General features: G+C 35.9%; 1 protein-coding gene across 1 annotated transcript; it reads left to right on the top strand.

Annotated features, from left to right (window-relative positions):
• Positions 1-38: 38 nt before the first annotated feature.
• LOC134251276 (protein transport protein Sec31A-like) lies at positions 39-13,265 on the top strand. The gene is made up of 28 exons (XM_062733659.1): positions 39-203; positions 507-641; positions 790-879; positions 1,145-1,343; positions 1,473-1,568; positions 1,662-1,799; positions 1,918-2,060; positions 2,487-2,598; positions 2,692-2,844; positions 2,967-3,095; positions 3,245-3,544; positions 3,753-3,836; positions 3,978-4,037; positions 4,172-4,286; positions 4,472-4,650; positions 4,841-4,967; positions 5,150-5,298; positions 5,517-5,687; positions 5,863-6,086; positions 6,278-6,423; positions 6,585-6,714; positions 6,937-7,004; positions 7,159-7,277; positions 7,382-7,525; positions 10,399-10,458; positions 10,799-10,930; positions 12,016-12,087; positions 12,209-13,265. The coding sequence occupies exons 2-28, from the start codon at positions 529-531 to the stop codon at positions 12,401-12,403; spliced, it is 3,648 nt and encodes a 1,215-aa protein (XP_062589643.1). The 5' UTR covers positions 39-203; positions 507-528; the 3' UTR covers positions 12,404-13,265.
• The last annotated feature ends 402 nt before the right edge of the window (positions 13,266-13,667 follow it).

The following is a 13,667-nucleotide window of genomic DNA, read 5'->3' as shown; positions in this document are numbered from 1 at the left end:
TGCATCTAAACCGGAAGTATTGAAATTTCTGATAATTCTGGGATACGCTTCCTTCTGCCACGTTGGAATGCAGACTGACGTGTAGATATACAAGTCTTTTATTAGTACGTGTTCAGATAAATACTTTGTGTATATTATGCTACGGATGAATATTTAAACTCACAAATAACTTTGTAGAAGTAACCAAAAAAGAACAGAAACAGGTAAATATAGTTAGATGAAGTTGACCGGTGTCTTAAAATGGCCGTCTGTCAGACTGTCATTGTCAACATTGTTTGTATAAATCAGGAACAGAGCATCAAAGAAACCAATATTTCTAACATAAACATTGATATTTCTTCATAATAGACACTTTTGAAACATTGCTTACTCACGAAAAGTGCAAATATTACGTCTATTTTGTTGAATGAATTACGGGATGATGAGAGAACTAATTCAACTTACTTTTATGTATGACAGTATTACAGTAGCTAATGTAATTTTAGTGTATGTTCATGATATTGTAGAGTTGTACAAAAACTTTGAGGGATGAGGGTTAAAGAGATTGAGAGGACAGCCAATGTGGCGTGGTCCCCTGCTCAGCAATATCCAATCTACATGGTGGCAGGAACAGCAGCGCAGCAACTGGATGCCACATTCAGGTAAAAAAGATGGAAAGCAGCATGCATTGAAATGTATGTTATTCTTTGTCAAAAGAAAGTGAGCACATTTTTTTCATGAAAGCAATATAATTCAAAAGAAAGTTGCAGTTAGTCTCAATATGGTTAAAACAATTACTCTTATTTTTAGCACATCTGCAGCTCTCGAGGTATATCATCTGAATCTAGCAGATCCTTCCTTAGACATGCCAATGGTAGCATCAGTACCATCTGAGTGCAGGTAAGATTGCATATTCAGTGCATAACAGTTTTTGTTTTAATTTAGATAAATATTTAGTATGGAAAAGAAAATATCTTATACAAATATTGACTGGATATGAGGACAATATTGATTATGTTAGCCCCCAAGAGATGAGGTATGCCTGACACAGAGTTGAGGGCCATATTTTCATCCAGAGGGGCAAACATAATCAATGACCATTTCCCTATATATAGACTATGCAGGCTATTCTTTACTAAATATATCAATGTCCTTTACTTTACAGGTTCCATAAAGTAGTCTGGGGTTCCCATGGCATGACCGATACTAATATGTCATCAGGCGTGGTGGTAGCTGGGGCTGACAATGGAAGTATGTACTACTATGATGCTGCTGGTATGATCAAGGGAGATGAAGACTGTCTAATGTTTAAGAAAAATAAGCATGTTGGAGCTGTCAAGGCTTTAGATTTTAACCCTTTTCAGGTAATATAGTGCTTTTAACAGTTATGAGAAAAAAAATCATTCAAAAAAATTATGTCATTACACTTGAACAGTTGTCCAACAATGAATAAGAAGTCCTTATTTTAACTTTTATTTTGTTCCTATCTACAGACAAATTTACTTGCCTCTGGGGCTTCAGAATCAGAGATTTATATTTGGGATTTGAATAAACCAGATAATCCAATGACACCTGGAGCAAAATCTCAGGTAAGTAACTAAACTTTGGAGTTGTAATCTCATCATTTTACACATCATGGAGAAGTCTGTACAAGTTTAAAATGAATCTGTATTTATTTATAGCCCCCAGAGGAGGTTGCCTGTGTAGCATGGAACAAACAAGTTCAACATATCCTGGGCTCTACATTTGCTGCTAGATGTGTTGTGTGGGATTTAAGAAAGAATGAACCTATAATCAAGATCAGCGATAGCATGTCACGGGTATAGCATTCATTTAATGTATGGTTATTATTGAGAAAAACGATCAGAAAGACTCACTGATGACAGGAAGGTCCATTCACATATTTTGTTTGATTGTATTTTTTTTGAATTCTAATAGATAAAAGCCAAAATAGTGAGCTGGCACCCTGATGTGGCCACCCAGTTGTGTCTGTCTTCAGAGGATGACCATACCCCTGTTATCCAGCTGTGGGATCTTCGTTATGCCACATCACCCGTCAAACAGCTGGAGAATCACACCAGGTATCAGTTATAATTCTACCCTAAAAAAAAACTTCCATGATCAGGAGTGTCTAAGACACATAGATTACCCAGTCTTTGGAGTACAGAAATTAAAATAAGTTGTAAAGGAGTTTTCCACTTACATATAGTAGTGCAGTCCCTTTTCTTTGTCCATATGTTACCCTTTCGATATTAGCGTAAGGTATTTTGTTTGCTTTTATTGTATACAAAAAAGTATTCGTTTATTCAAATTATTGAAAATGAATAATTTCACATAACAAAAAACACAAGTTAAATTTTCAAAAGAGAAAAATACAGAGCATTTAAGAAGGCTTTGTTGCTGAAATTCCACCAAAATGAGGATTTAGATTATAAAAACGATATGCAAGTCTCAGTGTGTACATGTAATTACTATAGCATGGTAATTTTTACCATTTACTTTTTTAGAGGTGTGCTAGATATAGCATGGTGTCCACAGGATCCAGATCTACTTCTGAGTTGTGGGAAAGATAACAGAATTCTGTGCTGGAACCCCAACAGTAATGTCCAAGGAGGAGAGGTACGTGTTAAAGACATCTGAAAAGTTACTTAAACTGCTTTATAAAAGAGTATCAAGTGTTACAACTCACTTTTTCCTGGCTAATTTTAACAGGTTGTATATGAGCTGCCTACAAGCAATCAGTGGTGCTTTGATGTGAAGTGGTGTCCACGAAATCCGGCTGTTATTTCTAGTTCTTCATTTGATGGTCATGTAACTGTATATTCTCTGATGGGAGGTGGACATCCAATTCACCATAGTGACAAGGTAAAGGCTTATTATGAAAACAATTAAAAATAGAAACTTTGTCAAAAAGTTTTAATCATAATTTTTGATTCAGTGAAAACTCATTTATCAACAAGTTGATTATTTTATTTTTATGATTTCAGGTTGCTGATGCATTTCAATCCAATGATCCATTTGCACAGACCAGTGCACCAACTCAGACCGCACAAAATGTAATGCCTCTTCAGAAACCACCCAAGTGGTTAAGAAAGCCGGTAGGAGCCAACTTTGGGGTAAGTAAGCATTGAGTAAGAGTGAACTTTTGGTATGTGAAAATAAGTGAAGCATATCTTCAAAAAACTAATTTTATTATTATTGAATTTTCTAGAATATGAAGGGGAAAAAATTCTAAATATTAAACTAGATCCTCTTCTTTCTTCAGTTTGGTGGTCGACTTGTTAGCTTTGACACAGAAAAATCTCAGAATCCACAGCAGCCCTCCCCTAAGATGGTGTACATCAGTCAGGTTGTCACGGAGACGGACCTGCTACAGAGGTCCCTTCAGTTAGAGCAGGCCCTGGAGAACGGGCAGTATGTGGAATATTGTGCTATGAAGTCTGCCAACTGTACAGACCCTCTACAGGAAAATATATGGAACTTCCTCAGAGTTAACTTTGAGAAGGAGCCAAGAGAACATTTTATTCAGCTCTTAGGCTATGATAAGACAGATCTGGCTAAAAAGGTAAAATGTTCTCTCTTTAATAGAAAAAACCATTTGTATGCAGATAATAAAGGCAAAGACCACCTGCTGAAAATTATTCAAAGACTGATTAAAGTTTTAATACAGAAAAATAAGCCAATGAAAATTTTGTAAATTTTCTATTCGCTGTTATTCGCTGTTATTACAGTATTGTGTTGTCTGTTTAACCAGTTTATTTATTTTTGTGCAGGTGTCTGAACATGTAGGCGTGGGGCAGGACAGTGGAGTGGATGCTAAGATTCTGGCACAGAAAATGTCACAGCTTAGTCCTGAGGTACCTGTAAATGTACACAATTATTCACACCTGGTTTTCTTAGCAGATTCAGGTCATTCAGAAAATTATATCGTAGGAGCAGATTTTGATTTAAAGATAAAGTTGACTTATGTATGACCTCTTCTCCTCCTTTTGTTACAGGACTTGCAGGATTCTGGACGCCAGGCCTCTGTCCAAGGTTCTCCAGTGGTGGGATCCAAGGTACGGGGGTAACAAACTTGTCTAACAAATGACCGGTGATTGTTTGTATGGATCAGTGTCTGCAGAAAGTTTTATCATTCTTTTTATGTTGAAGTTCAGAGTATATTGGGTAATGTTTTCTTTCGTTTCTTCAGACACCAGTGAGTCAAGATGAAGCTGCTTCAGCTTTTGATGAGATTGGGTTGTCACAGAGTAGTAAATCAGAGGACCGAGAGTCACTAAAGCCACTGCTTATACCCACAGACCAAGGTAAGCTGTTGTACTGGGCAGAGCTGGTTTTCAAAGCAGAAAAAAGCGTAAACTTGTAACTAAAAGTAGTTGTCAGAAATATACATGTCGAGCAGGGCATTTAATGAGTGCAGAAAAATTATTAAAGATTTTAGTGTTTGCCAAGGAGTGAATCATGTATGGTTATTTTATCTACTTGTAATTAGATGCCGATGGACTTTTAAGCCAGGCTTTGTTGACTGGAAACTTTGAAGCTGCTGTGGAGATATGTCTGTGTGAAAACAAAATGGCAGAAGCTATCATCCTGGCGATAGCGGGAGGGCCGGACCTTCTCAGTCGCACACAGAAGAGGTTCTTCCAGCAGAGCAAGTGCAGCATAGGAAGGGTAGGGAACTTCTCATTTAAACATTAATGTTACTCTGATAAAATAAGTTACAGTATATATTTGATGATCAGAGGGGATAAATAAAGTGAAAATTTTTGTATATCCTTAAATTAGAAGTTTGTTGTTCATGAAGAGATTGTTTTATTGTATTTTGAAGAGATTGGTTTATAAGAAGATTGTTTTATTGTAGCTTATATCCTCCGTGGTCACCCATGACTGGTCACACATTGTAGAAACCTGTGATCTGTCTAACTGGAAGGAAGCGCTAGCTCTGATCTTGACTTACGCCTCTCCTGATGAGTTCTCAACACTATGTGGTGAGTCACTACTGCAAAACATTAAATAGTCGTGTAGCTTTCTGACTGAATTCAACTGAATTATGTTAAATCCAAATGTTGCATTGTATATTATGTATATCATAACTAATAAATCCTACAATACATATAGAAGGCTTTGTAACAGCATTATGAGTGATAAGCCTATTGATTTTGAATTACAGACAGCTTGGCCCAGCGGCTGGAATTGGAGAGTGCCGGTGACCTTAGTGTGTACGCCAGTTTGTGTTACATTTGTTCTGGAAATGTGGAAAAACTCTTACAAAACTGGTACGCTAACACAGAAGGAAACAACACGCCACTCGGTTTACAGGTAATTAACATTACACCTGGCATTTTTCTGGGTAGTAATATAATTTTGTAGTTGTCTTACTTCTCTAACGTGAATTTCATATTTTTTCTATTTGCATGATAGATATTTGCGTAGGAAAATGGGACAGAGTGAAATGAGATTTACAGCAACACATGAAAAACATGTTTATTACAGTAGCATTCTTTTTGTTATTTTAAATTTTACTTTTTCCTCTCCAGGACATGGTAGAGAAAGTAATGTTACTGAGAAAAGCAGTGGAATTGTCTCGAGGACAAGCTACAGATATCAGTGGAGGACTACTGGCGGAAAAAATGAATGAGTACGCCAGTCTGCTGGCAGCTCAGGGAAGCTTAGATACAGCTGTCAGATACTTAGGAAACTCTACAGATGTAAGTTATTCAAGGAATGGAAAAAATTACTGTTTGTTAATTTCTGAAGGCATAGAGTTAATTTCAAATAAAATTTTAATTCGCAAGATCAGAAGAAGTGATAAAAATTTTGAAGATCACCAATAATTATCCAGTTGAGACATGTTATGATACCATATGTAAATGTTTATTACAGACAAATCTGATGATCTTAAAAGACAGACTGTATAATGCCTTGGGAGCTCGGGGAACACAGTGTCCATTCCAGAAGGTAAATGTCTTACCAGCAGGTGCTCCTCAGCCCCAGCAAATATCAAAGAGGACCACAAGTGTATTTTTTATTTTACCAGGCGCACCAGAGACAGCCCGGTCCATTACATCTATCTATGTTCTACTTCCCACCCCGTTTGGGAAAACCAAGTCTCAGCAACCAATCAGATCAGCGCACGTACATGCACGTGTATGCATATGCATGTTGACCATATCTTCTTGTAGAAGTCCATTATATCCGTGACCACGCCCAAAACAGCTCCTACAACAACCCAATGCACGCGTTTTCACTATATATCTTATTGTAGGATATCCTCATGCCTATGTTTAAAATTTCAAAGGATTTCTCATATGCGAAGCACACGGCATGCGCGTGACCTCACAACCCTCTTATATCCTCACAATCCAACAGCAAATGTTACGCTCATATTGGTCATTTCACGTGTTGCACTCCTCCAACCATCAAGCACAGGGGTTATGTCTAAAGGTAGGTTCTTTTATCTTAACATTTAGTCAAGTAGTTGGAAGTGAATGTAATTGTGTTTGTTAAGGTTCTGTTTGTGGTGGCATAGGACAAAAGTGTGTGTGGGAAAAAAAAACATTTTGGTGAGGAAATAGTCTATAAACTTATCCTTGTTTTTCCAACAGGTCCACTGTCACATAAATACCCCTCACATCCAGCCACGACATCAGCTTATGACCCCTACACACAAGGAGGTTACCAACCAAGCAGTCAGCCGTATAATCAAGTTCCAGGATATGATCCTTCTTTCTACAGGTCTGTAACACCCTAATTTATATCATCACCTTACCAAGTCTCTATTCCTGTTACCTGTACAGTATGTTCAACAATAATATTGGTATATATCTGATAGTTAAAGCATGCATTTCTGAAATAAATTTAAATGGATGAAGTTAAAAATTAACGGTTGCTTGAATGTAATGAATGATTGAAAATTTGATTCCATACCCCTGAACTGTTTTTTGTGCTTATTTATAGTGGAATGGGAGCATCTAATCAGCCAACAAATCAGCCAACAAATATGTATCAGCCCTACCATAATCCAGGTATCTACTGCTTTATACATATAAGTACCTCTATTTCATAAGGAACCCACTATCTATAATTGTAATGCTTCTGTTTGTGTTTAGTTATAATGTTTGCTTCTGTTTAGTATACTGTATGTGTATAAATGTTTGCTGTAATCTGTGTTGTTATTAGCAGGCTCGGCTTCTTCAATGGCTCCACCACCTGTCAGTGAGAATGTCCACTCCTTCATGAATAACCCTCCCCCCTCAGCCTGGAATGATCCTCCCCTGCTGAAAGAAAAGAAACCAAAGGTAAACTTGACACTCAATACCCACTCAATACCAACAGAGAATGAGGTCGGCTTCTCATTCATAAAAAGCCTGTTCCCTGATTGTTAAATAATTTGTATTTTAAGAATCCCCCCACACAGTACGATGGAACTGCAATAACAAGTCCACTGTATGGGACCTCAGTACCTCAGGACTCCAGTCAGGGAGGAGGAGGAGGGGCCACAAATTATCACCTGTACAACCCCCAGGAACACCAGGCAGAAATACAGGTAGGGGGCACCTGCTGACCATGACAAACATATCTTGTACCTGAAGTTTGAATTTACAATACTGCTTTGTATATGTATACTGTATAGTGGGAAATTTTCACCCCCGTTTTATTTTCGCCCCTTTCGCCCTACCCTCATTTGGGCGATTTTAAAACGGGGCGAATTCAAAGAATACTGTATAATTTCTTAAACAAAATTATGACTGGGCAAATTTAAAACGGTGCAAAATTGTTTGCAAGTATGAAAGGGCGAAAATAACACGGGGCGAAAATAACCCTGTATACAGTACATAAGCATATTGTATTTTTATGGCGTCGGGCTTGCCCGATCGTCATCTAGCGATCAGTCAGGTTTACGCGACCGCACGTGTCAGTGGATGCATCCGCAATAGAAAATAGCAACAGCTGTAAACCAATTTCTTTTAAAACGTTCACAATGAATAATAGCTTGAATATAAAATTAAATCAATTGTATCTTCAATTAATACTACTACAAAACAACGATATTATGTTTAATTTTTACCAAGAAAAACGTTATGGTTGTTGCGGATGAATTTCTACAGAGAGGGTGCGTCGAATGACATGAATCACATTTTGGGACCGATTAATGTAATACAAACAATCTTAAATACGGTAAAATAATTACAAAATAAACACGAATACAACAAGACTATAAAGATTGAATTTCTTAATCTTAGCTTTGCTTTTACGATCTTCAATCCAATTTTATCCGAACAACCGACGATATTGGTAATGCCAGTATTACTGTATTTATCCATTTCCTCCATTTGTTTACCGCGCCCTATCGTAAGTCGATCGTACTTGTAACATTACTAATTAGAGTCATGGTTGTAGTTAAGATGCAATCACTATACAACAGAACAACGCTCTGACAATGGCAATTAATTAAAATAATTTATGAAACCCTTCATATGTCTTCGACTGACTGAAAAGAAATTAGATTGATATAGAGGATGGACATTTCTGACGATGTCTGGTCAATTCGAACCCTGACTCATTCGGACCAGGACACAAGGCTATAAGGCCCTATACTGTATATGTGTTAAGACTATTTTTTTTAATTTTATTATTATGTTACCGGAGTCACTCACTTGACCTATCTGCAGATCTTTTGAAATTGTTTTTCTTGTTCGACGCCATTGAAGCCTTTCAGGCTTTTGATTAATTTTCTAACTATTGCATAAATCTAATGTATTCTTCCTTTTATTCTTCTTGAAAGTTCTTTTTTTTTTGTATTTATTAAATATTAACTTTATGTTATTTATTAGATTTTTCTCTATCTTGCTGTTAAATAGCTAATTTTCAGGAGGGTTTTGTGTTCATTATCATGGTATAAAAGGACCTAAATATTTGAGTCCTCCACAAAATTTGAAATTTCGAACTATATGTTTCTTTAAGAATCGCAAAACAAACCCACAAGATACTACCTGTAATTTTTAATCAAACCATGAAAATATGACCCCAGAAAAATAATTGATATTACAGTATTTTATTTACAGCAAAATTCTCAAAGAAGAGAAAATTCAGAATTAACAAAATGTCGTTCATTTATAATTAATTAGGGCCCCGCAAGGATTTGCGGGTGCCCTATAGTAATCACTCTGTCTGTCCGTCTGTCTGTCATTCTTCCGTCCACAAATTTCCTGTTTTTTTCTAATAACTATTTTTATGGTTGCCCAATCAAGTTCAAATTTGATTTGGTAGTTCAGTAGGTAGAAATACATATTTTGATGCTAAGTTTGGTTCTCTATGTCTTCTGGTTTGGAGCTGGATGGTGGGGTAGATTCCTTAACTCTGCATAAGAATGAATGAGCAAAGAGAGATAACTGCGGAAATGTTAACATTGCCTACTTGGAAGGCTGTGCAATATTTGTCCTTTGGGATTAATTAACCTTCCACTTGAAGAAATTCCTAAGAATTATCTTTTCACATTGAGATTAATTATGTACTGCCTCTGTCTGCAAATGAACTTTGTTTTGAAGTTAATTTTGAATGATGTGTAGTATTGTGTACATTCTCTGAATCTGAAATATGGATTTAAAATAATGTTCATACTTTATTTTGGTTAAAATACTTTACACAATGATTTATGATAATTTCATTGAATTATAAAATCAAGATATGTATTAAGATATCCTTTTTTACTATTACTATTTTATTTTTGTTTTTTTTTTATTATTTTTTTTCTGCCTTAATGCTGTTAATTTTAACAGGCAATCAATAATAACCCCATTCTGTCAGTGCTGAAAACAGTTCTTATTGTTAATTTAGAAGAAACCCGAACAATTAATCCCCTGGGATTAATAATCTTGCTTGCTGCAGAAAATTCGGAGGCTTATCCTTATCTGTCACATGAAGATTAATGAACATCTTTGTCTGCAACTGATGTTTGTTTTGAAGTTGAGGTCAACCCTGGGTGATATTTGCATTCACTGAAGGCTTGCATTTTATAAAACACATGCTTAAATATTTTTTTAAATAAACATTTAATGTATTTTTTTTTATAAGACATGAAGTTTTCCTGTTTTATGCAAATACAAGCTTACTATTTACAGGTTTTTGGAATTTAGGAATTATCTTGAAATTTAAAAATACAGTTGTTACTTATAATCTTCATATATTTTTTTTAAAAAATGTAATCAAGTAATACTCTCATTCAATGAGCTGCACCCTTATATTTTTACCCCTCAGCGGGGCCCTTGCTGACTGGTCAGTTTTCTAGTTAATATGAAGTTGAGAATGTATATACCTGTATGATTAGAGTTTTACTGACGAGCAGAACAGCTTGGCTTTCTCTCTCTGTATTCTCTGCATGGCATGCACTCTGATAACAATCCTTCACTGTACCTTCAGCCTGCCCAACCCCCCAGGACATTCCACAATGCCTCCGCTCCCCCAGGGTCACAGCAGAAGGTGAGAACGTAAAGACACTGTGGACGTGTGGCCAAACAAATCCTTGTCTTTACATTAAAACTTAACCACATTCTTATCCAAAATTTTGCAAAAGTTTGAAGACACTCAAGTTCAATCTTAACTGCTTGCCTTTCATTTTTGTTTCATTTTAAACTGATTAACATCATGTTCTTTATTTAACTTGCACTTATACAACCTGTATTAACATTTTTTAGTTATTTTTTGCTTGCTTTAGTAATTTAAATACATATATTTATCATTAACCTTGACCATGGGTATCCTAGTGGTCAAGCACATGTCATTGTATAGATTCAGCATTGTCTTTCTGTATTATTCTCAGGCAGCAGCATCTGTCGCCCCTCCAGAGCCCCCTAAACCTGTGGAGAAAGGACCAATCCCCTCAGAACACAAAGTCTTACAGGACATATTCAACAACTTAGTCCATAGCTGTTCAAATGTGGCCTCCAATGCTGTAAGTATAGATAACTAGTTCTATGTGGTAGTCCTATGTGTAGCTGCAATAATGTAGCCCTCTAAGTCTTCGTTTTTTTTGGGGGGGGGGAGGGCTACAACTCCTTAGGATCTCCGTAATGGTGCAATGCGGGAGCGATTCACTCCCACATGGATTTCAACTCAGATTGTCAGTAAATGGCTATTTAATTAACATGTCTCACCCAGACTTCCAAAATGTAGTTATCCAAGACATAAATGGATCCAAAATTTACAGAACAATCCAAATATCGCTTATTTTTCTTGTATGTCAACATCACAACTTAAATTTATCCGCCATGTTTACTGACCTTGACAGATTTTATTTTGGGACAGCCAATGAGATTAAGGATCTATAGGGAGCGGATTTCTTTGGAATGACCTTATTTTAAGGCTAAATATCGCTGTTTTACATAAAAATAACACATGGAATGATTTTATTTATCAATGTTTACTGATACTATTCATCACAATTATTTATAAACACCAGCACCCCATCCGCGCGACCTGGTCAGGGGCACTGGGGTTTGGACCGTTACATCTCGACCAACACCTGCCTTATTGAGTTATTCTAAATTTCAAGCGCAAGTCTCAGTGCGTCACGCGTGAACTGTCATGGCTGCTGAGTAGAAGCCACAGGTAAACACTCAGATTTATTCTACATGGTTTTCGCGTTAAACGGGCTATGTTGTTGACAGTGAATAAAAATCTTGTCTTATTAGAAGTAAGTTGAATTTAAAAACAATTTATTCTGCCTGCAGTCGCCCGTATTAAAAAAATATTTTTGCACCATTACGGAGATGCTGTGGAATTGTAGACCTCTCCAGAAAACATCAGATTAAAAAAAAAAATCGGTGAGGGCTATATTATTGCAGCAATCCTATGTGGGACTCCAAGTTTCTATATTGTGTATGGGAGAGGTGCAAGTAGTGTATATTAAGAAGCTTCTAATTAAGTATTCTAATTTTACTTGTTCTGTATTCCTATGATTTGATTTTATTAATAAAAATACAGAATGATGTACATTGTATAATTTTGTATGCTTCAAACCATCTGCTTGTCTTTCAGCAAATGAAGAGAAAATTAGATGATGTTTCTAAAAAGCTGGAACTTCTCTATGACAGATTGCGAGACCATAGTGTAAGTACTATATATGCGAAATATTTATGTGCGCAAATTAAGCTAGCTTTATCTGAATGAGCTCATGTTTTACAACTGATATACATCATTGTACACTGACCTGTGTTATTTTGTGTGACAGCTGTCCCAGGCCGTGATATTGGGTCTACATCAGATAGTCCAGGCCATACAACAGTACGATTACAACACAGCTCTACAAATCTACACACAGATGATCAGTCAGGGAAACTTCTCAGAAATCAGCAGCTTCATGCCGGGACTTAAAATGTTGATCCAGTCAGCAATGCAAATGAATGTTTATGTACAAGCACATTAGTCATAGATTAGATTAGGATTTTACAGTATTTATATCGTGAAACAATGAGCTGCCAAATTTGAAGGTGTCGTATAAGAACATAAACTTTATGTGATACCTCACAGATAATAATGTGATATGTGTATTAACTCTTGAGAATTCATACAAGTGGAAGTCTTCAAAGAATTTCAAAAGACATGAGACACAATTTTTTAAAATTAACAAAAACAATGTTATTCATATGAGTGAAATTCTTGTGAGTTAAAGGAAAGGCTTTTATTTCCTATTTTTTCCTGTGATGTTGACAAGATAATAACTTATTATCACTGTACCTGTATACATAAAACAAGAACAAGACCTCAGAGCTGGTACCTGGCAGCCCAGATAATCTAGTGTATGAATAAGATTCATATTGATGTATATTTTTTCCTTCTATGTAGTTAGGGCCTTTATTTTATTTCAAAAGGAAGTGAGAGCATATTTTTCTAGTCATTCTTCATGAAAACACCTAACATAAAATGCCTAGATATATTACTGAGATTACTGTACAAAGTTTCTTGAATTTTTTATTGGAATGAATAAAATGCACTTAGAAATTAATGCTACAAATGCAGATTCTGTTAAATAAATCATTTTTTTTAGACAGTAAGTAAATTAATTGTACTTGGAAAGAAGTATTGGTTGACATTTTGAATGTTTTTCTCTGTTACAAGCATGCTGTTCAGAACATTTGAAAATCAATGTTAATCTTCAATCAGTATGTAATAAATATTTAGAATAAGGTTAACATGCTGTATACATGTCATGTATATGTACTGAACACAACTGTTAATGTGACTGGATGACGTATAAGTAATTATAAAAAGAAAATCTGAGAAATGGATTGTCTTGGTTTATGTCAGTGAAAACAGATAAAATATTTTCTTACCTGACCCTTAACACTTCCCACATTTTCTGGTAATAAAAACACCTACTTAAATGAAATATTTGCTTACAGTGTAATGCAATAGTTTTAACACTGAAATAGGCGTTCCCAGCTTTACATGTAACATTTCTATAGAACTAAATGATTGTTGATCTTTCCCAACTTTTTGAATTTCTTGACTTATGGTCACTGGTGATTCCAAATCTTGGCTTTACTAATTATACCCCCTGCTTGAAAAGTGGGAGGGTGTATAGTGATTGGGATGTCCGTCCGTCTGTTATGCATTGTCATATCCATCTCTTATTCGCAACTTCTCATACCACCTCATGACATTTCATGAGACTTTAAAAGAATGCCATT

Source organism: Saccostrea cucullata, unplaced genomic scaffold (assembly GCF_032062105.1).
Source record: "Saccostrea cucullata isolate Sc308-1 unplaced genomic scaffold, CSIRO_AGI_Scuc_v1 ctg272, whole genome shotgun sequence".
NCBI lineage: Eukaryota > Metazoa > Mollusca > Bivalvia > Ostreida > Ostreidae > Saccostrea > Saccostrea cuccullata.
Note: the sequence above shows the minus strand (reverse complement) of the source record. Positions and strands in the feature narration are given on the sequence as shown.